This window comes from Quercus robur, chromosome 3, assembly GCF_932294415.1.
Source record: "Quercus robur chromosome 3, dhQueRobu3.1, whole genome shotgun sequence".
Classification (NCBI taxonomy): domain Eukaryota; kingdom Viridiplantae; phylum Streptophyta; class Magnoliopsida; order Fagales; family Fagaceae; genus Quercus; species Quercus robur.
This window is the reverse complement of record NC_065536.1, coordinates 2,519,958-2,547,458: the sequence shown is the minus strand read 5'-3', so window position 1 is coordinate 2,547,458 and position 27,501 is coordinate 2,519,958. Positions and strand designations below refer to the sequence as shown.

At 33.5% G+C, this 27,501-nt stretch overlaps 4 protein-coding genes across 5 annotated transcripts in view; 3 read left to right on the top strand and 1 right to left on the bottom strand.

Moving 5' to 3' along the window:
* LOC126716649 (U3 snoRNP-associated protein-like EMB2271) overlaps nucleotides 1–27,501 on the bottom strand; it is an 86,788-nt gene that overhangs the window by 23,256 nt on the left and 36,031 nt on the right. The window lies entirely within an intron of this gene.
* LOC126716653 (ATP-citrate synthase alpha chain protein 2) lies at nucleotides 762–20,193 on the top strand. Of its 2 annotated transcripts, none has more exons than XM_050417583.1 (12): nucleotides 762–991; nucleotides 2,846–3,022; nucleotides 3,113–3,274; nucleotides 3,372–3,452; nucleotides 3,769–3,820; nucleotides 4,148–4,262; nucleotides 4,367–4,448; nucleotides 4,563–4,658; nucleotides 4,939–5,040; nucleotides 5,133–5,249; nucleotides 5,328–5,444; nucleotides 19,889–20,193. In XM_050417583.1, exons 1-12 carry the CDS (start codon nucleotides 893–895, stop codon nucleotides 19,958–19,960), a joined length of 1,272 nt encoding a protein of 423 aa, XP_050273540.1. In that variant the 5' UTR covers nucleotides 762–892; the 3' UTR covers nucleotides 19,961–20,193. The 2 variants fall into 2 exon arrangements, with proteins under 2 accessions (XP_050273540.1, XP_050273538.1); XM_050417581.1 differs by lacking the exon at nucleotides 19,889–20,193 and adding an exon at nucleotides 5,998–6,360 and having other exon boundaries at nucleotides 764–991.
* Nucleotides 16,375–25,882, top strand: LOC126716663 (peroxidase 5-like). The gene is made up of 3 exons (XM_050417592.1): nucleotides 16,375–16,495; nucleotides 24,503–24,735; nucleotides 24,887–25,882. Exons 2-3 carry the CDS (start codon nucleotides 24,520–24,522, stop codon nucleotides 25,661–25,663), a joined length of 993 nt encoding a protein of 330 aa, XP_050273549.1. The 5' UTR covers nucleotides 16,375–16,495; nucleotides 24,503–24,519; the 3' UTR covers nucleotides 25,664–25,882.
* LOC126716659 (peroxidase 5-like) lies at nucleotides 16,492–17,888 on the top strand. Its single transcript, XM_050417589.1, has 2 exons — nucleotides 16,492–16,728; nucleotides 16,880–17,888. The coding sequence occupies exons 1-2, from the start codon at nucleotides 16,513–16,515 to the stop codon at nucleotides 17,654–17,656; spliced, it is 993 nt and encodes a 330-aa protein (XP_050273546.1). The 5' UTR covers nucleotides 16,492–16,512; the 3' UTR covers nucleotides 17,657–17,888.

Sequence of the window (27,501 nt, the reverse complement as noted above, 5' to 3'; positions counted from 1 at the left end):
TATTGTTTACACCATTTAAGTTTTGGATAATTTATAAATTATTCTATTGATTATATTTAAAATGTACCATTGGGTATTAACAATGAAAATTTTCCCATTTATTAAAATCTTGTTGTTAAATTACACAAAAATAATTTCATTTTGAACATAACATAAAAAAGAAAATGATAAACAATGCCACTTTAAATGGATGGAGGATTACAAATTGAGCATATTGATATTGTTATGATAGTAAAAAATGTAAATGGTAAGTTATAAAAGTTGAGCCACCAAATTTATATTCTTTTAGTAATCATGATTTTTTTTTTTTTTTTTTATAGTGTATTTTTGTGTTAGAACCATGTGTTTGTTTCTTTAAAAAAAAAAAAAAAAACACTTGTAAAATATTTTGTTGTCAAATAAAAATCGCTTATACTAAAAACTAATAGGTATTTTAGCTTAATGATATAAGTAATTATTGATTTTAAATAAAAATTAATTATTTATTAAATTAAAAAAAATAGCACACTTTCTATTTAAATATATATAACGCATGATTGATACATTTTTTCCTAAAAATTAACACACACTAAACTCAGTAATTTACTTCATTTCAAATTCCTAAATTCTAATTTCTTGAAAATCCCTTCACACATAACTTCACTAATAATAAATAAATTAAAATTAAAAAATTACATTAAACTCAAAATAAAAAATTGATTGTAAATTTATGGTCATCCTTCAATAACAATTGTGTTTTTCTTGCCACCAACCCAACCAATTAACCAATAACCACCTACTTCCCATCCAACTCAATTCTTCCATCTCTATCTCTTTTCTCTCTCTCAAAAACAGAGCAATATTTTTATATTTCTCTCACAGATATTCTTCTTCTGCAAAAAAATAAAAAAAAATGGCTAGGAAGAAGATCAGAGAGTACGACTCGAAACGCCTCGTGAAGGAGCACCTCAAACGTCTCGCCAATATCGACCTCCAGATCCACTCTGCTCAGGTTCCACAACCTTCTAGAACCTTCTCGATATTTCTATAGCTTTCAATTTTGCTCAATCAATAATCCTTATGCTTTTCTTTTTCATAATTTACCTCCGATCTGATACTTCTAGAACCTCCTAGAGTTCGCTCTATTTAGCTTTCGATTTTGCTCTGTTTATAGCATGTGGAAAAAAAAAAGCATTTTGCATTCGATTCGAAAGAATCGAACTCGTTAACTCTAGAAGTTTCTAGAATCTTCTCGATTCGCTGAACTAAAAAGGTTCGAATTTTCAGCTCCACTGAGCTTATAGCATTTGTGAAATGATTGATTATTAAGTGATAAATTAACTGTTCTAGAAGGTTTGCTTTTGATTGCCATTGATAAAATGATCGATTGTTTAATTTTACTTGAATTTGAGCTCACTGAATTTTGAATCTGCAAATCACGTGTTGTGAAATTCAGCTTTGCAAAAAACTTGATCAGGGATGAGAATTCGATTTTTGTTATAACATGTATGACTTGGAAGTCGAGGTTTGAGGAGATTTTGTATGTATTCATATATAATATGTGTGTGTGCGCGTGCGCACGGAGAAAATTTAGATTTGAAATCATTGAATTTGAACTGTTAAAGTCAAAATTTGGAGAATGTTGAGTGAGAAGTTTGTAGAAAGGTAAGTTTTTGATGTTCGTGTTGTTGGTCTAGCTCTGTTAAACGATGTATGTATGTATGTGTATGTAACTTATGTATGTGGTATTTTTGGAGTAAACATGGGCTAAATAATATACTTTATTATCTACCATTTGAAGTAATGAGATTCAATCCGAGGCTACTCAATGTGTTTGTATGTATAGTATGTAGTTATATCATTCCTCAGGAAAAAAAACGTGGGCTAAGCATTAGTCCTTGGTATGTTATTATTGCGTATCACGTTGAATTTATGATATCAATTTCAATGATACTCAATTTTTGGTGTGTATGTATGAATGTGATACTCAATTTCAATGATACTAAACATATTTTGTATTATAACATTGAATTTATTGTATTCATTTCAAAGATTTTCAATTTTATGTGTTTGCCAGTATGTGATTACTTCAAGAAATGCACAGGCTAAGGAATAGACATTGAGCTCTGCCCTAAAAGAGTAAAGTGGAGTGTGTGGTTGTGGGTTTTTCGTGTTGTTGGTCTAGCTCTGTTAAACGATGTATGTATGTATGTGTATGTAACTTATGTATGTGGTATTTTTGGAGTAAACATGGGCTAAATAATATACTTTATTATCTACCATTTGAAGTAATGAGATTCAATCCGAGGCTACTCAATGTGTTTGTATGTATAGTATGTAGTTATATCATTCCTCAGGAAAAAAAACGTGGGCTAAGCATTAGTCCTTGGTATGTTATTATTGCGTATCACGTTGAATTTATGATATCAATTTCAATGATACTCAATTTTTGGTGTGTATGTATGAATGTGATACTCAATTTCAATGATACTAAACATATTTTGTATTATAACATTGAATTTATTGTATTCATTTCAAAGATTTTCAATTTTATGTGTTTGCCAGTATGTGATTACTTCAAGAAATGCACAGGCTAAGGAATAGACATTGAGCTCTGCCCTAAAAGAGTAAAGTGGAGTGTGTGGTTGTGGGTTTAAAATCCACTGGATGTGTGTGTTACTTACCAATAATAATAATAATAAAAACTGCGTTTTGAATTTAGGTTGTCCTTTGTGATATTAAAATGTGTGTGATTTATATTGTGTTGGTATTTTGTTGTAAATATTTGATTAAGCTGATATTAAATATAAAGAAGAATATATGTTGGTAAAAGGTTGTGTAAGAAATGAACATGTTTATTGTTTAGGTGACGGAAGCAACAGACTTTGCTGAATTAACAAACCAAGAGCCATGGCTTTCGTCCACCAGATTGGTAGTCAAGCCCGACATGTTGTTTGGGAAGCGTGGAAAGAGTGGCTTGGTGGCGCTGAACTTGGATTTAGCTCAAGTTGCTGAGTTTGTGAAAGCTCGCCTTGGTGTTGAGGTGATGGGCAAGACATATCTGCTGTATTGTTCTGATTATTATTTTTGTGTGATTATTAATCTGATGATGTGGGTATTGGATCTTCTTTAGGTTGAGATGGGCGGTTGCAAGTCACCGATAACTACATTCATTGTTGAGCCCTTTGTTCCCCATGACCAAGAATATTACCTCTCTATAGTCTCTGACAGGCTTGGATGCACCATTAGCTTTTCGGAATGTGGGGGTATTGAAATTGAAGAGAACTGGGATAAAGTATTGACACACCGTTCATCTTGTAGTTCTCTTTTATCTCTTCTATGATTGGTGTGTTTATATGTCAAAATAGCGACGACGTATTTGATTTGTACAGGTTAAAACTATCTTCCTTCCAACTGAAAAGCCTATCACACTGGAGGCTTGTGCTCCATTGATAGCTACACTTCCTTTGGAGGTGAGTTTAGGTATAGTTTTCTAATATATCATTTCATGTTCCAGATGTGATAATTTCCACAAAATTTTGTGAAAGTTGATCTCAGATGATGAGTAATCTGAGAAGTCACTAAGCTGTTTAACTTCAATGAACCTCCATCTACACACCCTGCTGACACATTTAATGCACTTAGATCCTATGAAATCTCCCTGATTTTCAAGTTTCTCATAATTATAGTTTTTCAGTACAGTTTTTTTTAATGATTAGTTTTGTTTTCTTTTAGTATTGCTTTCTTGTTGTCTCTGCCATGCACTGACTCTACTTTTATTTTACTTAGGTTCGGGGGAAAATTGGCGACTACATAATTGGCGTGTTTAAAGTGTTTCAAGGTACGAAATGCTTAAAGATAGAAAACTGCTTGCAGTCTTCCACATTTATGGAACTTGAGAAATAACATGACTTCTGATTTATGACTTCATCAAACTTTATTTGTTCAAATTTATATGCTGTCTTACTTTGGCATCTTAATGGATAGAAACTAATTTCAATTTTAGTAGTATCTTATTCTGTATAAAAGTTGAATGATAATTTCTGTTATGAAAAAAGAGAGCTTTCTTCGTTTTTGTTTTCACTTTTGGTCATCACTTGCACTTTTTTGGGAAATATTCTTAAAAGTGATGTTTTTCAATTCTAACTGTTTTATTTTCTTCTCATAGATCTTGACTTCAGTTTCATAGAGATGAATCCGTTTACACTGGTGAATGGGGAGCCATATCCCTTGGATATGAGGGGAGAATTGGATGACACTGCTGCATTTAAGAACTTTAAGAAGTATGCCTTTTTTTATGTTTGTTTTTCAAGAAATTATTAATTGACCTTGGAACCATCAATTTTGCAATGTGTGTTGTCTTGTGGACGTATTTTTATACATTCAGGTGGGGTAACATCGAGTTTCCGCTGCCTTTTGGAAGAGTCCTGAACCCTACAGAAAGTTTCATTTACTCCTTGGATGAAAAGGTAATTGCATTCATGTGTCCATCTCATGTTCATATTTAGTACTCATCAAGTCTCTCTGCCTTTCAACAGAATGGAAGGAATGAATAAATCATATTCTTTTTGTTAACATTGCAGACGAGTTCATCTTTGAAATTCACTGTGTTGAACCCAAAAGGACGCATCTGGACAATGGTCGCTGGAGGTGGTGCTAGTGTTATATATGCTGACACTGTGAGTCCCCCAATATCATTCCCTATAGTGCACCTACCATTCTTGTCATAATCTCATCTCTGCTGAAAGGTTTTAGCTGTCAATGAGCTCTAGCTCAAATGACACTTCCTCCTTCCATAATGATAGGTTGGAGCATGAGGTCTTGGGTTTTGAGACCCAATGGGTGTGTGTGCAACTTTCCAACAAAAGAAAAAAGTTTTAGTGATGTGGCACTTTTTAACAGTGACTGTTGGAAGCTGTGGGGGCTTCTGTGACTTATTTTTCCTTTGTTTTCAACTAGGTTGGCGATTTGGGTTATGCACAGGAGCTTGGTAACTATGCAGAGTATAGTGGAGCTCCAAATGAGGACGAGGTGTTGCAATATGCAAGAGTTGTTATTGATGTAAGAGATTACATTATTTTTGGCTTCTTTTGGAACTTCAACTTCTTTCAATGTCTACATTGTACAACAATTTATGCTTTATGGTTTTGCAGTGTGCTACTGCAGACCCTGATGGTCGTAAGAGAGCCCTTCTTATTGGAGGGGGTATTGCTAACTTCACTGATGTTGCTGCTACATTCAATGGGATAATTCGAGCCCTTAAAGAGAAGGTGTGTTTAGGTTGAATTTATCCTAAAAGTGTTAGTTTGTTTTTTCAACAATTAATTCTCTCCCTTTGTGTGTGATAGGAGTCCAAATTAAAAGCAGCAAGAATGCACATCTATGTTCGAAGAGGTGGTCCAAACTACCAGACTGGTCTGGCAAAGATGCGTGCTTTGGGAGAGGAACTCGGAGTGCCCATTGAGGTATGAAATGGTGATGTTTTTTTTGGAAACCTCGTGTCTAATAAATCTGTAGGCGGCTGAGCAACTTACTGCAAATGGCTAAAAGTTTTGGGACTATTTAGATTGAAGATTGCATGGGGGTAATTTCACTTGATATATATATATATATATATATATATATTTTTTTTTTCGAAGGGGAGAGAGAGAGAGAGAGAGAGAGAGTAGGCATTCTGTCCGCTTAAGGCTGGATTTATTGCTTGAGAGCAATTGCAGTAGTAATGTGAAAGGTGCTCATAAGTGGCATGATTTATCTTAAAACCTCATGTAACATTAGTACTTAACCAGAAATTGTAGCTTATCCATAAACTTTAAGACCACCAAGCAAAATTCTGGGGCTGTCAGCAAAAGCTTCATATGTGAAAAGAAAAACGTTTTAACTGATACCTGTATTGGTGGACGAAATCCACCAGGTTTTCTTATCCTTTTTTTTCCCCTTTTTATTTGAGGATTGAAATATGGAATACTTTTCTACATTTATTTCTGTGGCTGAACTTTTTTTATTTTTTTGTTGCAGGTGTATGGACCTGAGGCGACCATGACCGGAATCTGCAAACAGGCAATTGACTGCGTCATGGCTGCAGCCTAATTCCACAATAATTTTTGCTACTGAGAGTCAACATGTGTCAGTTTGTTTCAAAAGAACTTGGTTGAATGTGTGCCAGGAATAATTTATCATGAGGCTTCCTTTAAGGCAAAAGATTGAGAAGAGTGGATTGTTGTAAAATGTAAACTCTAAAAACATTTAAAAAAAAAAAAATTCCCTTCGTTTTAAAATTGGAAATCATGTCTTCCAGTAAGCATGACATGGTTGTAAACACTGCATTCGCAGTGATCCTTCAATTTTCCGAGTGTCAGTTAATTCTGTTTTAACCTTCAATGGAAATCCTGTGAGCAAGGAGAAATCCAATCACGTAACCTTATCAGAGATCAATGATGAATTTTATTTCCCATAAAACTGTCATTTACAAATTCATCGTCTCCTGAATATGAGGCTTACTAGATTGAATATATTGGATTGTTGTAAGCTCCAAAACATCATTTTGGAATTTGAAACCACGTTTTTGGGTAAACATGACATCCAGTAAACATGACATTTATGCATCTATATATTACTAAAAACTGAAGCGAAGCATTTATTATTGTTATACTTATATTGAGTTACATCAACAGTCATATCATTCTCATTATATTTTTAAAATTTTTAATTCAATTTTAAAATAATTTTTACCAATTTTAAAATACTAATAATACTAAAATTATTTACAGCCCTATCTTTACTTTAAAGTTCACTTCTTATACATTTAAATCCACTATAAAGTCCAAGCCCAAATCCAAAGCTTTTCAACTGACTCCCTTTGTCAAACCTGGTTGCTTTTCGCGATTACAACTTATGCTATTCCCTTTCCTTCTGCAAATTCAAATTCTTGTCTTTCACGTTTTGTTTCATCGTTTTAGGTTTAGTTCCTTCCCCTTCCCCACCTTTTGATTCTCACAGTTTCAGCTTTTGTTCTACTGTTTCACTCACGATTTCATTTTCTTGTTCTACGATTTCAGCTTCTGTTTTGGCTTCTAACGGTAGCCTCTCTGTTTTCTTTCCTCTCCTCACATCTATATAAATACTGATGTAAGTTGGGTGGTTCAGTTGAGGTATCCCTACATCTTCTTTTGTGCTCTATTATTTTGCTTGATGGTTTCTTTTTTCCTTTCTACGTTTTGTTTCTGCCTATTTTGTCTGTGGTGTGGATGGTTGTTACGTTACATTTACTTTTTAAATCATTTTTGTTAGGGTGTTGAATTTGTTACTGCTGAGTTATTTAATTGGAGCACTGTTTCTTTTGGGTATGTTCATTTGGAGTTCTTTTGGGATTTTCTAGGTTGGGAAAACCCAAAAATAGTGTGACAATCATGTAGCTATATTGAATCTATATATTAAATCTGTCACCTTTTACTAGAATTGGCCAAACAATTGGCGTGGGTTGTATTGAAACCTTTGAGTCACATCTAGGATTTTTAATCATGTGAGAGAATGTGCTACCAAGTGACTTGGAATGTCAAGATTTTAGTAGCTTTCCCTGTGTGAGTTGTCAAGAATCATGCTGTATAGTGTATATATCTATGTTAATATTCTTTACCTTGGTAAAACTACAAAGTGCTTCAGTACTTGAGCCTAATTCTTTTTTTATTTTTTGAGCCACGTTACTTGAGCCTAATTCGATGTTTCATTCTTCAGTCATGCTTCTTCTTTTGGGGGGAATCAAACGTTTACGAAGGAGTGTGAACAAAATTTGGGTGTGAGTGAGAGCAGCATTTAATTTGCACATAAGGTGTTTGATTTTGTGTCTAATAAAAGAAAGTAAAGAAGTTTGGATTTGGGCCTGATTGTTTAAGAGGCCAAGGTGCGGACGAAATATTTTTATGGTTGCGGCAAAAAACTGTTATGATAGATGATTTTTTCATCTTTTGTAAAGATGAAGACAATACAATCTGTAACTTCCTCTAGTTAAAGATTTCATTATTACTCTTTTTTTTTTTTTTTTTTGGGGAATCTAAAAAGTGGAAGGCAATATTAAACTTAAAAGTATTGAGATAGAGACTAATTTTTTTAAATTGTATTTTTTTTTTCTTTAGTTAAATATAATTTTTTTATTTAAAGGAAATGCACCTAAAAAGTTAAGATAAATAATAAGAATACTTTAACAACAAAAGTTCCAGCCATGTCTTTGAATTCCCCCAATTCTTCAGACTTAAAAAGCATTTTTTTTTTTACTTTGTTCTGCTTATGTCAGTTCTTACTATTCATCAAAAAGTATTTAACCCAAATCCATGTTTTTTATTGTTCTATATATCAAGTTGGGAGTGTAGCTAAGTTTGCTTTCATATTTGATATGGTTAGTTCTCTATTATGCAACTTTTTACTTAAGTCAGGTCAGTCACTATAACTCAAAACAACAATGCCATTCAAACAAAACTTCTAACAAAAAATTTAGTAGTGACTATAGTTTTAGGATACAAAAAATAAAGAGCAAAGTCTTTTGGAATAATAACTTTCAATTTATGTGCCTATAGTTTGAGGATACAAAAATGTAGTATTAATCCAAGTGCAATAGAAATTTACTATATGGGGCTAGTGAATTCGCGGCCCAAGCCCATTCTACATGGGGGCCCAGGGGCTAGGGCCCACGCCGAGGAGAACCATTGCCGAGGACAACCTCCTGCTCGGCACCTCACGAAATGCTTGAGGAAGGGGGGAAATTGAGTTCAGGGGCAAGGTAAGAGAAAAAGCTACCAACATCATAATACCAAGCACTGTATCTGACAAGTCCATGCTCTAAACCATACCCTTTAACTTTCCCAGCGACCCCAAACCATACTGGAGTATGGGTTGACAGGACAGGTCTGCACCCCGAAAAAAGGGTGAGACTTACACGTGAACTTGAAGGAGGAGAAGAAACACAGATATAAAAGGAAGAACTCCCTAGAAGGAAGGGGGGTCTCTCCCCCGACAAAAATGGAAAAAGAAAAGGATATAAGGGTCCTAGGACAGCGTCCGAGGACTGGAGTCCCACAACTCGTACCAATGGAAGGCTTAGCTAGTTAAGCCAGGCCCGCCCATACAAGAATTTCCATAGACGCCATGATAAAACCGTTCACCTGTGCCCAAGGTCATGCCTTTCAAGCCCACTCTCTATAAATCATATTGTTGGGGTCCTTTGCATACGAGCCCAACGTCACTCATGGGCCGTTAAGCAAATTGTGTCCCTACATACTACATTTAATATCTATATGATTCTCAAAAAAAAAAAAAAACATTTAATATCTATATGACAAATTTTAAGCAAGTATAGCAACTTACCATTTATGAATAATAATAGAAAAACATGTGTATGTATGAAAAAATTTGCAAAAGTAACTATTAATACTTACAGCAAGAAGAATTTAATTTTGGCTTCAAAACACTCCTAGAGAAGCCTCCAAGTTACCCTCAATTTCAATATTGTTAGAACCAAGGTCATGAAGAACTCATTAATGACTTCTACTATATAGTATATATAGTGTATCCTATGGTATCAAAAAATAAATTCGTTCTCCAACTCAAGAGAAAAGGAAACAAGAAAGAATAAAAACATAAGCAAGCAAGAAATATATTCTTGCTTGCCAACAACGTAAAGTTATATACTTTACCTTTTCTTTTATCTAATCTTTTATATTTTTTAATCTTACTTATCCATGTCATGACTTCTTACTACCATTTCCTTTTTCTATTTATATTTTTTCTAAACATGTTCATGCTAAAAAGTTTTTTTTTTTTCATTTATTTATGAGATTTTGTTATGCATCTCTAACTAGGTTATACCACCAAAGGGTGGTAGCCTAATGGTAGAAGTCCCTTAAACCATCACCCTTGCAAGTTCAAGGGTTGTGGTTCAAGTCATGGTGCTTTAGTTTAAAATGCTATGCCCACATGGGTAGCCCCAAGCAACTTCGGTGGTCCCACATCATAGAATTCGGGCTTAAGTGGGCCATGGCAATGATACCACGCCGTATGAGCCCTTTTTTTGTTCATTAAAAAAAAAAAAAAAAAAAAAAAAAAAAAACTAGTTTTTACACATAAAGTTCTATCTCTTGCATATGATGAATTTTGAGGTGGAATTTTCTTAAAATTGTACTTTGGAAATTTCATGTGGGCCTACTGCTAAATTTTCCTTATCTTGCTTAGGGAGATTAAAAGCGTTTTTAATTTATAAGAGTTGTAGGCCATTCTTAGCCAAAAATCATGTGCCCTTCTTGATATTGAACTTTCAAGGCACCTAACTATAGAAAGGGTGGTCAAAGTTTGGGCTCGTGGACATTTGTAGTAAGGTGTTTCAAATTAATGATCGCCCACATATAGTTTTTCAGCCCACTTTATTCCTCTCATATAGTTTCTCACTCTCTGGGCCAAACGGTGATGGCCAATGTAAGACTCAATTTCTATATACACACTTAACTTCCTTTCTAACTTCTTATTTTGAAGGGTTTGGCGTGTGATAAATCAAAAGATCCAAACAAATTTTATAATTTTTTAAATTTGTAATTATTGATGTTGTTTTTTGTGATTGATGTATCATAAAAATGATGTTAATAGTGAGTTAATGAGAAAAAAAATACTGTTCCAGTAATAACTTACCACATTAACAAGTTTTGAGAAAAGGTTGTGAAAACTTTTATAATTATTCCCCTAAAAAAATTGTGACTATAGAATTTTTCAATAGTAACCCATATTGTTCTTGTACTGTGAATGTGATTGTGGGGGAAACAATAGAATAGGAAATGAAAGAAAGAAAAACTGTTTCCTTCAAAAAAAAAAAAAAAAAAAAACACCATGCATAATTTTCTTCCTTTCTTGGCAGTTTGTTAAACATTAATTGTAGTGCCTTTGTCTTATGATCCTTTGCGCCCAACTATCTCAAGCAAGGCATAATCACACAAGATGCTAATGCTTCCCTTTGTAGAGCATATGCAAAGCATACTATTGACTTTATCAACTAGCTAGTGCAGTACCAAAATTGGTGCCAAAGCCAAAGAGATCTATGTAATTAATGGTGTTGTTAATTTCAAGACAATATATTTTGGTAGCCTAATAAACAAGTAACCATCATCATTTTGATTGCATTGTAATCATTCTTATTGTAATAGTAATTCTTTTGAGCAAGAAACAATCGACCTTGTGCCTAATGAACATAATTACAAGGATTTGATCAGATTATATATAATACTCAGACATGTGATAGTTGAAATATCATGCAATGTTGGGCCTTATATAAAAGCCTTGCGCTTTACAATTAGTCAATTAATGTAATTTTTATTTGGGAAGGTCAAGGATATTCCCAGCATGCAAATAATTAAATTGAAAACATTAGACAAATCAGATTTTTTGATCAATAAGTATCTTGATCTTCTTGTGATCTCACATGCAGTCTGCTATGCTTGATTGATTCCTTCGGAAAATAATATGATTATCAAGCTCTATACTTATGGACTCCATTATCTAATACAAAGAGTAAGAGCATTCTCATCATCTTGGCAAAATTTTTTGTTTATTTTAATATAAGAACATACTTTTTTCTATTTTACATACTCACTTTTCAAAACACCCTACATTTGATTATCAAAGCATACCTTTTTCTATTTTACATACGCACAAAAAACGTGACTCAATACAACAGCGCTAGTAAGCTGAATCCAAATCTATATATCATATATAGATGAAAAGAAACAGAGAAAGAGCAATAGGCTGCCTTTTCAGTTTTGTAGCATTTTTTACATTGCTTTTTTTTGATGTGAAACACAATGTTTTTAGTTTAAGAAAAATTGAAGGCTTCTTTTGGGTGGGATCAAATGTTTAGGAAGGAGTATGTGTAGAATTTGGGCATGAGTGAGAGCAACACTTGCACATGAAGTGTTTGATTCTGTGTCTAACAAAAGTAAGTAAAGAAGTTTGGATTTTGAATGAAAATTGGAATTGGGCCCAATTGTTTAAGAGGCATGGGCGTGGCCCAGGTGGGGATGAATAATTTTATGGTTTTGTTAAAAAATTGTTATGACAGATGATTTTTCGTCTTTTGTAAAGATAAAGACAATACCATTCGTAATAACTTCCTCTAGTTAAAGATATAAATTATTGTTTTTATGTTTTGGAATCTAAAAAGTGGAAGTCAATGTCTAACTTAAAACTATTGAGTAAGAGACGAGTTTTTTTTAATTGTTTTTTTTTTCTTTAAATAAATAAAAAAAATTCTGATTTTTTATTTATTTAAAGGAAATAAACCTAAAAAGTTAGGAATAAATAATAAGAATGTTTTCACAACAAAAGTTTGATCCATGTCTTTTATTCTTCTCCCAATTTTTGAGACTAAAAAAGTATCATTTATTTTACTTTGTTCCACTTAATTATGTCAATTCTTAATTTCTTAAAATTCATTAAAAAGTATCTAACCCAAATCTAAGTTTTCCTTTGTTCTATATATCAAGTAGAAAGTGCAACTAAGTTTGCTATTGTATGCAACTTTTTACTTATGTCAAGTCAGTTAGTACAGCTCAAAACAACAAAGCCAATCCAACAAAATTTTTGACAAAAAAATTTGTAGTAAACACAGTGGTGGAGTCAGGAATTTAGGTTAAGGGGGTTAAGATTAAAAGATAAGATTGAAAGTAAAAAATTAATCTAAAAAAATTAATCAATATTAATAACAAAATAAATAAACTACTATATTATAATGTAATTGTCATACAGAATCTAACATAAAATGTAAACTTTAATTTATTTTTTTACACCTAGCTTATTTTACTCAATTGCCCTCGATAATTTTTCATATTTTGAAATTGCTGTATGATTTCTTCACACTCAATAGTCTTGAATATATTTTTTTCAATATATGTGACTAAGCAATCATTCATCTATTAATCTCCTATTTGATTACGTAATCGATTTTTAATTATGTTCATTGTCGAAAAGGCTATTTCAACAGTAGCTATTGCAACTAGTAAGATCAATGCCAAAGTCACTAATGAGTAAACTAATGAATATGAAACATCTTTTTATTTTTTATTTTTTTTAATCATTACCAAGTGGGACCCATTGTTTTATATTATAGTTGTACGTTTTTGTTTTTAAAAGTCCATCAAGCTACTGTGTAGTGTGTTCAGACTCTTATCCTATTCAATGTAGAGATTTTTTTTTTTTAATCATTATTAAATGGGACCCATTGGTTTTATATATTAGAATTGTAGTAGGAGGAGAAGTCTACTGAGAAAAGGTATCGTGAATTGATTTTTTTTTTTTTTGTCTTTTGTGTCGGGGGGGGGGAAATAAGGCATTTTAGGTCATTATAATATTATAGGTAAAAAAATTTGAGAGTTCAGAGGGGGCACCTACCCCCTCTCGCCCCCCCCCCCTCCCCTCCCTCCGCCCTTGAGTAAACAGCTAACCTTATAGATTTAACAGTAAATGGCAACTTATTATTTTGAAATTTTGCATGGGATTAACTTATAAATAAATATTAAATAAAAGCATAGATCCAAGAATATAGTAACATAAACCAAACTATTTAATGGTAATATCTCACAAAAATATAGTATTAATCCAAGTGCAATAAAAATTTACTACATTTAATATCAAAATGACAAATTCAAGCAAGCATAGCAATTTACCGTTTATGAATAATAATAGAAAAACATGCATATATATGAACAAATTTTCAAAAGCAACTATTAATATTTATAGCAAGAAGAATCCAATTTTGGCTTCAAAACACACTAGGAAAAACCTCCAAGTTAGCCTCAATTTCAATATTGCTAGAACTAAGGTCATAAAGAACTCATTAATGACTTCATTCTCCAACTTAAAAGAAAAGGAAACAAAGAAAGAACAAAAACACAAGCAAGCAAGAAATATATTCTTGCTTGCCAACAACTTAGAGTTATATGCTTTTAATGAACTTCACAAGAGAATGAAAAACTACCTTCATTTGCACGTCTGAGAAAAGGGAAGAGAGTTATATGCTTTTAGTGGGCTTCACAAGAGAATCAAAAACAAACTTCATTTGCATGTTCGAGAAAAAGGAAGAGAGTGTTACTCAAAAGGAAGAAAAAAATGATTTGAATATGACCAAAAGGAAATTACAATAAGGAGGCAGAATAAAATTCAAAATTTGTACAAATGCATCACTCAAATACCATGCCCAAAAGCTTGTGTATAATCATATACAACAGGCAGTGTCCCAAATGTATGCCAATTGGTTCCTCAACATCTCCCCATTGCTCAAAGACTATAAATAATGGCTCAAAAATAATGTTACTTGTGTCTGCATAGGTAGTATTTATTGTTACTATACTCTGTTGAGCTAAATTAGCTTAGCATTTTGGATAATTTAGTCCGTTCGATCTAATTGAGTCCACTTTGATCCATTAGATTTACTTTGGTCTATTTTAATTACAAGAGGCTGCCTAATGAACAAAGTAATGATATAAAAAGTTTACATTTCTAATGACAAACAAATTCCCAGCAATTACAAGAGGCGGCCTGCATTCACATTGGGTCTTCCAAATGTCATGTGTTGGTAAGTTTTAGCATCAAAGCTCTAAAAACCCCCCATTACCCGGACTTGTAAATCCAAAAAAATTTACAATTGTGCTATTTTGTGATGGTACTGTAGCACAATTGTAAAACTAAATAATACTTTTTTAATGTATAGTAAGAGAAATAGAGATTAGAGAGAGAAGTAAGAAATATTTTTATATTATTTTAATGTGTAGTATGGTAAAATAAAAATTGGGATGTTAGATGTATTATAAAATATTATGATATAAATAATAAAATAGCTTTTAAGATGGTAAAATGATTTTTTTTTGGGTAGAAACCGGATGTAAACGCTCAACCAGCAAAGTTAAGCTACGAAGAAATTTACATTTCTAATGACAAACAAATATGGAGCCAATAGGTCCTGGGCTGAAGATGGATTTTGTAGAGCCTTACAAACTGTTTTTGAATCACCTTTAAATACAACAAATTTCAACACTCAACAATGATCACTTCCTACAACCACAAGCATTGGGGTTATCCACAAGAATAGTACTCAGGGTTAGGGAAATTTTTTTTCATAACTTGCTAAGAATAGTACACCAATCACATATCAAATATCAATTATAATATGCTTACTTAACAATTGTGTAAAAAAAAAGTTAGATTATCTATAATTGGATCTGGTTAATATATGCCCTGGATTATATATTAATAATTTATTTTAAGAAAAATTTTATAAAAAATTGAAAAATTTTAAGAAAAATTAATAATCCATTAATAATCAATTATAATTTTATGTCACTAAACTTATTGTATATTTATGACTTCGAGAGTTTAGACATCTTCATCTGGACGATATTTAGAACAAAAGCACAGTTCCAATGAGATAATATTGTACAGAGATCCCAATGCCTTGAGAGATTGGGACAAGAAACGAATAATTGTTTTATTGGATTGCCCTTCTGGGAAGGTCGTATTCTGTGGGATTTAATACAGATGTTCTTAGCCAATAAAAGGGTTGCATTGCTGACTTGGTCAAACTTTGTCCGGTGGTCTTGTCTGGTTGCTAACTTAACTCTTTTGTTCTTTTGTTAATTACTTTATTTATTGATTAGCTGTACAAGGTGGCTGTCAAAAACAATACCAAATAGTAAAATTGATGAACCAACTTTGCTGTGAGACCCATCTGATATGAATTTTATTGAATTACTTCTCTAAATGTGTTTAATTGTAATTGGATTAGTAACTTATTTTAAGATATAGTACAGATGTTATTAACATTTTTTTTCAGATGGTGACAAATGGTATTGGAATTTACTTTATAAATGATGCAAAGGCACATTTATTTATTTATTTGGGGACCCATATGAGAATTTGTTTTACCATCATCTTCATTCCTTTTTGCCATTTTTTGTTTGATAATTTAATTGTTACACACTTAGCTTTCTTGATGAATGAGATAAGGTATTCCATTTAAGTTGTAAACTTCTTTGTGATTTTTCATTGTCGGTTGACATCTTTGAAAGCCAAAAAGACAAAGAAAAGCCCAATACGTTTCTGAACCTGGCCTACAATATTAGGACATAGAAGACTGTAAGGGAGTGTACTGTAATTCAAACCAAGCAGGAAGGACATAGGGACTGGCCGACATGGAACTGTTTAGAATTAGTCAGCTTCAAGCTTCACTGCTTTTCATGCAGCAGCTGTAATTAATAATTATGCACTTTTAAAAAGCAGCCCTTTCTCTGAAACAAAAGAAGAAGAATGTAAAAGCAGCCGGCACCATCTTCTTCTTTTCTCTGCCTATAAATATGCACTTAACATCAACCATTTCCTTCATCTCAATCACCTCATTTCAATATCTTCCTCTTACATTATCTTTCTTTGTTACACATACATTTCTTACTTGGTTCTTGATTACTTTGTTTCCTATTCTCTGTCTCACACAAAGGTCTCTTGGGTTGTACAATGAAGATGCCTACACTATACTTCTGCTTAATTTTCTTTCTTACTATATCTACCATGGCTTCTGTCTCATCAGCATCACTGAAAGTGGGCTTTTATAGGACAAGTTGTCCTTCTGCTGAAGCAATTGTGAGAAAAGCTGTGAACAAAGCTGTGTCAAGGAATCCTGTCATAGCTGCTGCCCTCATTAGAATGCATTTCCATGACTGTTTTGTTAGGGTATAGCTTCTTCTCTCCCTTATTTTTCTGTCAACTATATTTTAAGTCTCTCAATAAAAATTAAGTACACCATTTTCTCTAGCACAAAGTCTATATTACTCTCATTATCATCAATTGAAACTAATCATAATTTTCATGTTATATGTTTTAGGGTTGTGATGCCTCTATCTTACTTGATTCCACACCTGGAAACCCAGCAGAGAAGGCAAATAGAATCAACAATCCAAGCTTGAGAGGCTTTAAAATAATTGATGAGGCAAAGGCAGAACTTGAAGCTCGATGCCCAAAAAAAGTCTCATGTGCAGACATTATAGCATTTGCTGCACGTGACAGTGCCTACAAAGTTGGAGGAATAAATTACAAAGTGCCATCGGGACGCCGTGATGGCAGGATATCGCGGGAAAATGAGCCTACCCAAAACCTTCCATCACCTTCCTTCAATACCAAGCAACTCAAAGATAACTTTGCAAGAAAAGGCCTTAGTCTTGATGAAATGGTGACACTATCTGGTGCACATTCTATAGGGGTGTCGCATTGTTCTTCATTCTCAAATCGGTTATACTCTTTCAATGCAACACATCCGCAAGACCCTACAATGGACCGCAAATTTGCAAGGGAATCAAAAGCCAAGTGTCCCCGACCATCAAATTCCGGAAATAGACGTGATCCTACAGTACCATTGGATGTTCTTACACCAAATAAGCTTGATAATAAGTACTACAAAGATTTGATGAATCATCATGGCTTGTTGACCTCTGATCAAACTCTTTTGAGTAGCCGTGCAACGGCAGGGATTGTGAGGAACTATGCAGGAAATGATGCAGCTTGGGCTAACAAGTTTGCGGCAGCAATGGTGAAAATGGGTTCTATTGGTGTTCTCACAGGAAGAAACGGTGAGGTCAGGAAGAACTGCAGGGTTGTCAACTAGATTATTTGGTGTCTTTGGCACAAATGGCGGGAATTTTCTGACTCTTTTTGTTCATTTTTTGTTTCTTTTGTTTAATTGTTGATTCATCAAAGTGAAAATCTGCTTTGTGAAAGTTTTTTAGTTTTGTTTGTTTGTCAAGGAGATTCTTTTGAAAACTGTGTAAGAATATTCATTTTGATTGATCAAATGTTAATTGTTAATCATTAACATTCACTTATTTCCAACTTAGCAATTAATGTGAATGCCGTTATTTGAGTCTTTGGAAATACCTCACATTTGTGGATTGGATACCATGTAAGAAAGACTATGTTTTAATCCCTTAATTATTGAGCAGCAAATTAAATTATTTAAGCCAATTTACTGGATTATTTAATCAGTATTAACACAGGTTATTATCACAACCCAACATACCATCATATATAAAGTAGTACTTCAGTAAACAAAATGTTTTTTTTTTGAGAGATTATTTCAATCTATGGCATCTGTTCCTAAAGATAATTTTTTATAATCAAACCAAGACACCAGTCGGTTTTTGGTGTAGGCGGAAATTGAACCCCAGATCTCTTATTCAATCATCAGAGATTTTATCATTTGAGCAAACTAGAACCCATTTCAGTAAACATAATGTAAACGACACAATAATATGGCAACGAAGTAAAAAATTGATAGAGAGCCTCCAAAGGAAAAACCACTACGAGGTTCTCTAAATAGAATTGAAGTTCATAATCTTAGATAAATCCTTATCCCTAGACTCTACACCTATTGGATGACTTACTGATGTGACCACATAATCAGCCTTAGGCCGCTTGAACTCTTCCATTCTAAATACCTCCAATGAGCTAATTGCAGTGCCGGCTGAATGCAAAGCAATTGATGTCGTTGCTTAAGGCCCAAGTAAGAAACATGCCCCCAAATTTTAACCAATAAGGTTATTTATAATCAATAAATAAATTAATATTTTTTTATCAAATGAAAAACAAACAAAAAAGAGAGAGAAATGTTATATCTATAACATTTTACATTACACGTTTACAACAAATACATTATATAGCCTGCTATTGATGGTAAAAAAATAATTATAGTGGTGGGTTCAAATAGAAAACAAGAAGTAACTTAACACCTAGTATTTGTTATGAAAAATATTGTGAATGTTACACTTTAAAAAAAAAAAAAAAAAAAAAGATTAGTAATACACAAAAAAATTTACAACATTTTTCACAATAGTTTTTATTTTTATTTATTTATTTTTTTGAGAAAGAGAAAATAAGGGCCTTTATGGCTATATTACACCTCCGGGTAGGGTGCCAGATGGCCTCGGACGGGGTAGCCTGATCTCGGGAGCCCGCTTGTACCACTGTGTGGGGAGTTACCCCACTAAGGATTCACAATAGTTGAGTTAGCAAACTTATACTAGTTCTCATCTAAGTTCACTATTATCATTATTCTTTTATTTACCACTATCAATCTACCACATGCATCAATAAGTGTTAGTTTGTTTTTCAACAATTAATTCTCTCCCTTTGTGTGATAGGAGTCCAAATTAAAAGCAGCAAGAATGCACATCTATGTTCGTAGAGTTGGTCCAAACTACCAGACTGATTTGGCAAAGATGCGTGCTTTGGGAGAGGAACTCGGAGTACCCATTGAGGTATGAAATGGTGGTGTTTTTTTTGGAAACCTTATGTCTAATAAATCTGTAGGCGGCTGAGCAACTTACTGCAAATGGCTAAAAGTTTTGGGACTTTTTAGATTGAAAATTGCATGGGGGCAATTTCACTTGATATTTCTTTTTTTTTTTGGAGAGAGAGAGAGAGAGAGAGAGTAGGAATTCTAGAGAGTAGGCATTCTAGAATTGCTTAAGCAATAAATCCAACCTTAATCAGACAGATCTGTCTGATTAAGGTTGGATTTATTGCTTAAGAGCAATTTGCAGTAGTAATGTGAAAGGTGCTCCTAAGTGGCATGATTTATCTTAAAACCTCATATAACATTAGTACTTAACCTGAAATTGTAGCTTATCCATAAACTTTAAGAACACCAAGTAAAAAGTGGTGCTGTCAGCAAAAGCTTCATATGTGAAAAGAAAAACTTTTAACTCATACCTATATTGGTGGATGAAATCCACCAGGTTTTCTTACCCTTTTCTTTCCCCTTTTTATTTGAGAATTGAAATATGGAATACTTCTCTACATTTATTTCTTTGGCTGAACTTTTTTGATGTTTTTGTTGCAGGTGTATGGACCTGAGGCGACCGTGACGGGAATCTGCAAACAGGCGACAGACTGCGTCATGGCTGCAGCCTAATTCCACAATAATTTTTGCTACTGAGAGTCAACATGTGTCAGTCTGTTTCAAAAGAACTTGTTTGAATGTGTGCCAGGAATAATTTATCATGAGGCTTCCTTTAAGGCAAAAGATTGAGAAGAGTGGATTGTTGTAAAATGTAAACTCTAAAAACATTAAAAAAAAAAAAAAAATTTCTTTCGTTTTAAAATTGGAAATCATGTCTTCCAGTAAGCATGACATGGTTGTAAACACTCTGTGTTCACTAGTGATCCTTCAATTATCTGAGTGTCAATCAATTTTTTTTAACCCTCAATTGAAATCTTGTGAGCAAAGGAGAGATCCAATCACTTGTCCTTATCCGAGGTCAATGATAGATTTTATTTCCCATAAAACTGTCATTTACGAATTCATAATCTTCTGAATATGAGGCTTACTAGATTGAATATATTGGATTGTTGTAAACTCCAAAACATAATTTTGGTTTCTTTCATTTTGGAATTGGAGTTTGGAACCACGATTTCTAATAATTCTGACATCAACATATCTATATCTATATAATATCTGAAAACTGAAGTGTAACATATATCATTGTTATGCTCTCTTGATTCTTGAGTCACATCAACGCAACATTTCGGTCCATTTCAATATAGTTTGGTCTTAATTCAATCTATTTCGGTTCATTGCAGTCCATCTGGTCCAATTCGATAAACTTGGTCCTTTTTAATTACAAGAGGTGGCCTAATGAGCAACGATATGAGACAAAAACTTATATTTCTAATGACAAACAAATTCCCAAAAAAAGAAAAAGAAAAAATTATTTAAAGATGATTTAGATAGTCATATAATGGAGTCAACAAATCTTGAGCTGATAATGGATTTTGTAGAGAATCACAAACTGTTTTGAATCATCTTCAAATACAACATTTTCAACACCCAACAATGATCACTTGTGAAAGGATGGAGTTCATACTTCCTAGTTCCTACTACCAGAAGCATTGGGGTTATCCACAAGAGTAGTCGTCAGGTGTAGGGACATTTTTTTTTTTATGACTGGCTAAGATTGCAGTGATTGGTGTAACACCAATTACGTATCAATTATATATGCTCACTCAATAATTGTGTAAAAAAAAAAGTTAAATTATTTATGTTGTTAAATTTAGTGTCTGTTTAGGAACAATTTATTTAGTTAAAATTGAAAATTTTTTGTTGAAAATACTATAAGTAAAAGTAAAAGTTAACTGAATCGTACCGTGAAACCTATAAATAATACCAAAAATACAATAAAACTTATAAATAATAATAAAAATAAACTGAAATTGACAAATTTTTAGCTCCACCAAAAGTTACTTTATCTATTTTACCTACATACATGCTGCAGCAGTGGATCTATTTTAGCCTTTAACACAATAAAATAATATAAACATCACAATAAAATAATATATCTACTACAATAAAATATTCCATCTCGCTACAATAAAAACTCCACAAACTGATCCACCACCACGGCCAACCAAGAACAACCGCCCACAGCCACCATGAAATCCAGCCAAACCACCATCATGAAACCCAGAGATGGGACGGCGATGAAGATCGACAATGAAGGACTGGGTGATAAAGATCGGCGATGAAGGACTGGGCGATGAAGGATCGGCGATGAAGATCGACGATGAAGGATTGGGCAATGAAGATCAGCGATGAAGGATTGGCGATCGGTGACGGTGATGAGTGCTTAATGGAGTGAGAAAGATGAGTGAGGGAGATGAGAGCTTGTGTCGGCGTGGGTTGGGCTGGGCTGGGCTGGGACGGCGACGGATGACATGGGCTGGGGCTGGGACGGCGACGGTGAAGAGTGCTTGATGGAGTGAGAGAGATGAGTGAGGGAGATGAGAGCTTGCGACGGCATGGGCTGGGTTGGGCTGGGACGACGACGGACGGCGTGGGTTGGGGCTGGGACGGCGACGGTGATGAGTGCTTGATGGAGTGAGAGAGATGAGTGAGGGAGATGAGTGTTTGAGGGAGATGAGTGATCTGAGTGCACAGTGAAGAAATGGAATAAAAGAATGAAAAAAATAAGATGAGTTTTATTATTTTATTCAGTAGTGGAATTAAAAAATTATTATTATTTTTTAGATGAGTGCTACAGTGCACATCTATAAATAAATGTGCACGGTAGCAAATAAGCTAAATTTTATGAATTTAACTCCACTGTTGTAAGTCCTTTTTACCACATTGATGGAGCTAAAATAACATTATAACTTTTTAGTTCAACGGCGGCAAATGCTCTTAAAAACCCATACTTATCCATCCCTTCGAGAGTTGAGACATCTTCATCTGGACAATATTTAGATAAAAAACACAGTTCCCAATGAGATAATATTGTACAAATATCCCAAAGCCTTGAGGGTCCGTTTGGATGGAGGAGTGGAAAATTGGGAGGATGGAAAATTAGTAGGAGGATGGAAAATTGGGAGGATAGAAAATATTTAATTTTCCCTCGTGTGTGTTTGGTTGGAATGATGGAAAAGTAGGAGGGTGGAAAACTCTTTTGTTTGGTTGAAAAGAAAAGTGAGAGGATAGAAAATGCAGTTTATATAAATTGACTATTATACCCTTATTATATAATAGGTAAGAAATAGATTTATTTGTACTTATTAAATAATATAAAATTTACCAACAATTATATTTTTCAATGAGAAGTGTTACGTCCACAATATTTTTCGCAATACTTTCACAACAAAATTTATGTGGAAAGTTGTTACTAGTTTTAATTTGAACCCACTATTAAAATTATTTTTTTACTCACCAACATTAACTAATAACAATCTGTTACTTAAAATTTATTGTGAAAATATTGTAGTAACATTTCTCAAATAGGATTTTTGTTCTTTATATTATTTCTCTTTTCTCTCTTTTCATTTCATCCTTACGTTTTTTTTTTTCTTTTTTTTTCTATGCTATCTCCTCCACACACGTTGCATCTCTATCCCACCCCATCTTTTTCTTTTTCTCCCTCATTCAAGTCTCCAGCACTCCTACTTTCTTCAATAAAAAAGTCTCCAGCACTCTCTCTTTTTTTCTCCAGTTTGCTCTCTCTGGTTGGTTTTTTTTTTTTTTTTTTTTCTTCTCCACACGTTGTCCTTATATCTCTATCCCCTTTCTTTTATTTGCTTTGTCTTCCTCATTCAAGAACATTCCAGGCTTCCACAGGTGCAGCTCACATTCTCCAGCACTCTCTCTCTGTTTCTTTCCTTTCTTTACTTTTTTTTTTATTTTATTTTTTTTATTTTTTTTTTTTAAAGCTTGATTCCAGAGGGCATTATGGACAAAGTCTTCTTCATCAGTTTTCCACTCAAGCTTTTCCTCCCGATTTGGGGAGACGAAATTTGTGGGCCCGGGAGAGAAAATTTTCTCCCGGGTTTTCCACTCTCCCTATTTTCCTCTCTTTTCCAAACAGTGAAAAACACTGTTTTCCACTCAGTTTTCCGCTCTATGTTTTCCATCCCTCCTAAAATCATCCCAACCAAACACAGCCTGAGAGATAGGGACAAGAAACGAATAATTGTTTTATTGGATTGCCCTTCTGGGAAGGTCGTATTCTGTGGGATTTAATACATGCGTTCTTAGCCAATAAAAGGGCTGCATTGCTGACTTGGTCAAACTTTGTCCGGTGGTCTTGTCTGGTTGCTAACTTAACTCTTTTGTTCTTTTGTTAATTACTTTATTTATTGGTTAGCTGTATAAGGTGGCTGTCAAAAACAATACCAAATAGTAAAATTGATGAACCAACTTTACTGTAAGACCCATCTGATATGGATTTTATTGAATGACTTCTCCAAATGTGTTTAATTGTAATTGGATTAGTCACTTATTTTAAGATATAGTATAGATGTAACTAACATTTTTCTCAGATGGTGACAAATAGTATTGGAATTTATTTTATAAATGATGCAAAGGCACTTTTATTTAGCTTTCTTGAAGATAATATATTATCTTCGTTCTTTATTGCCATTGTTTGTTTGATAATTTAACTGTTACACACTTAGCTTTCTTGATGAATGAGATAAGGTACTCCATTTTAAGTTAAAATGCTCTTTGTGATTTTTCATTGTCAGTCGACATCTTTGTAAGACAAAAAAGAAAAAGAAAAGCCCAATACGATTCTGAACCTGGCCTACAATATTAGGACATAGAAGACTGTAAGGGAGTGTACTGTAATTCAAACCAAGCAGTAAGGACATAGGGACTGGCCGACATGAAACTGTTCAAAATTAGTCAGCGCTTCAAGCTTCACTGCTTTTCATGCAGCAGCTGTAATTAATAATTATGGACTTTTAAAAAGCAGCCCTTTCTCTGAAACAAAAGAAGAAGAAGGTAAAAGCAGCCGGCACCATCTTCTCCTTTTCTCTGCCTATAAATATGCACTTAACATCAACCATTTCCCTCATCTCAATCACCTCATTTCAATATCTTCCTCTTACATTATCTTTCTTTGTTACACATACATTTCTTACTTTGCTCTTGATTACTTTGTTTCCTACTCTTTCTTTGTCTCACACAAAGGTCTCTTGGGTTGTACAATGAAGATGCCTACACTATACTTTTGCTTGATTTTCTTTCTTACTATATCTACCATGGCTTCTGTCTCATCAGCATCACTGAAAGTGGGCTTTTATAGGACAAGTTGTCCTTCTGCTGAAGCAATTGTGAGAAAAGCTGTGAACAAAGCTGTGTCAAGGAATCCTGTCATAGCTGCTGCCCTCATTAGAATGCATTTCCATGACTGTTTTGTTAGAGTATAGCTTCTTCTCTCCCTTGTTTTTTTGTCAACTATATTTTAAGTCTCTCAATAAAAACTAAATACACCATTTTCTCTAGCACAAAGTCTATATTACTCTCGTTGTCATCAATTGAAACTAATCATAATTTTCATGTTATTTGTTTTAGGGTTGTGATGCCTCTATCTTACTTGATTCAACACCTGGAAACCCAGCAGAGAAGGCAAGTAGAGCCAACAATCCAAGCTTGAGAGGCTTTGAAATAATTGATGAGGCAAAGGCTGAACTTGAAGCTCGATGCCCAAAAACAGTCTCATGTGCAGACATTATAGCATTTGCTGCACGTGATAGTGCCTACAAAGTTGGAGGAATAAATTACGAAGTGCCATCAGGACGCCGTGATGGAAGGGTATCGCGTGAAGATGAGCCTACCCAAAACCTTCCACCACCTTCCTTCAATGCCAAGCAACTCAAAGATAACTTTGCTAGAAAAGGCCTTAGTCTTGATGAAATGGTGACACTATCTGGTGCACATTCTATAGGGGTGTCACATTGTTCTTCATTCTCAAATCGGCTATACTCTTTCAATGCAACACATCCGCAAGACCCTTCAATGGACCGCAAATTTGCAAGGGAATTAAAAGCCAAGTGTCCCCGACCATCGAATTCCGGAAATAGACGTGATCCTACAGTACCATTGGATGTTCTTACACCAAATAAGCTTGATAATAAGTACTACAAAGATTTGAAGAATCATCACGGCTTGTTGACCTCTGATCAAACGCTTTTGCGTAGCCGTTCAACGGCGGGGATTGTGAGGAACTATGCAGGAAATGATGCAGCTTGGGCTAACAAGTTTGCAGCAGCTATGGTGAAAATGGGTTCTATTGGTGTTCTCCCAGGAAGGCATGGTGAGGTCAGGAAGAACTGCAGGGTTGTCAATTAGATTACTTGGTGTCTTTGGCATGAATGGCGGGAAGTGTCTGAACTGTTGTTCATTTTTTGCTTCCATTGTTTAATTGTTGCTTCATCAAAGTGTAAATCTGCTTTGTGAAAGTTTCTTAGTTTTGTTTGTTTGTTAAGGATATTCTTTTGTAAAATATGAATGAATCTTCTTTTTGATTGATCTAATGTTAAGCATTAACATTCACATGTTTGCAACTTAGCCATTGAAGTGAATGCCTTTTTATTTATTTTTAATTTTTTTAGAATTTCAACCTATCACGTCCACTTCTAATAATTGTGTTTTTTATCCTCAGGTTAAGATATCAATTAATTTTTGGTGTTGTTGAGAATTGAACCTTAGATTTCTTATTTAACTATCAGAGACTTTATCAGTTGAATTAACTGAAACCTACTATAAATATCATTATTTGAGTCTTTGGAAGCACCTCACATTTGTAGATTGAATACCATGTAAGAAATAATATGTTTTAATCCCTTAATTTATTGAATTAACTTATTTAAGCCAATTAATTGGATTATGTAATAGTATTAACACATGTTATTATCACAAGCAACATATCATCATATATAAAGTAGTAATTCGGTAAACATAAAGTAAATAACACAACAAAATGATAATGAAGTGAAAAATCAGTAGAGAACCCTAAGAGGAAAAACTGTTATGGGGTTCTCTAATCCCAAGAATAACGCTCTGTTTGTTTCGCTGGAAAACCTTCTTTAAAGATAGTTTTCCACATTTTCCAGTGTTTGGTAGCACAAAAAAAACTTGGTCAATGGAAAACTATCTTTAGTCAACGGAAAACTCTAATAAAAATAAGGCTTACTTTCTATAAGTTGTTTTCCAAAATTTTTTTTTGGAAAACAATCTCTCTTTCACGCATTGCATCTCCTAAAAATATTATCTTCGTCTATAGTCGTGGGAAACATAATTTTTTGGTGCCTTCTCTCTCTCATGGTAAGTTTTCTCACTTTTTCTCTCTTTCCTTTACTTTTTCTCTCCTCACACCCTCAGTGTCACTAACTCTGGTCTTTCCTATTCTCATAGATCTCTCTCTTCTCTCTTTTCTCCATATTTCTCTTCCCCTCTGTAACACAATTCTCTAATTAGATTTTTTTTCTTCCTTCACTGATAGGTCAATAGCTCTGACTTGCAAAGGAAAACAAATTTGCAGCGGTAATTATTTTATTCCTCTCTATCAAAATCCCAATTTTTTGCTTTGAATTTCAAGCTCAATTTTCTTTTTTCTCTAAGAAATTTTTGGTTTGATAGATTCCAAGCAGAAGTTACTTTTTTTTCGTACGTAAAGTGCAAAAAAATAAAATTAAAAATTAAAAAAAAAAAGGAAGAAGAAGAAAGAATGAATGAAGTAAAAGATGAAATTTTTAAATATAGTACCTATATTGCTCTAAATTGCTTTTACATGGGACAATCTTTAACGTGGACTAATAATATTATTATATAGTAAATGATAATTGTTTAGGAGAATTGCATTTGTTAGCAAATACTTTTTTTGTTGACAGATACTATGCAGTGATGATATTTTATGCAGTACATTATGTAAATACATAATTTAGAGTAATATTGAAGACTTGTGGTTGACCATAGTAGACAAATAGTTGATATGTGTATGTGTGTGTGTATGTACGTTATTGTCTATATATATGAGCAAGATGAGTGGCAAAGATCATGAAATTTGACAACTAATTAATTTTGATTGTATCTATTGTCAAAATTTTAGTATGAAAACCAATTTCATTCTTGGTTTTTTATTTATAATGATTACATTAGCTAGTTTACATAATATACACGTTCTAAAT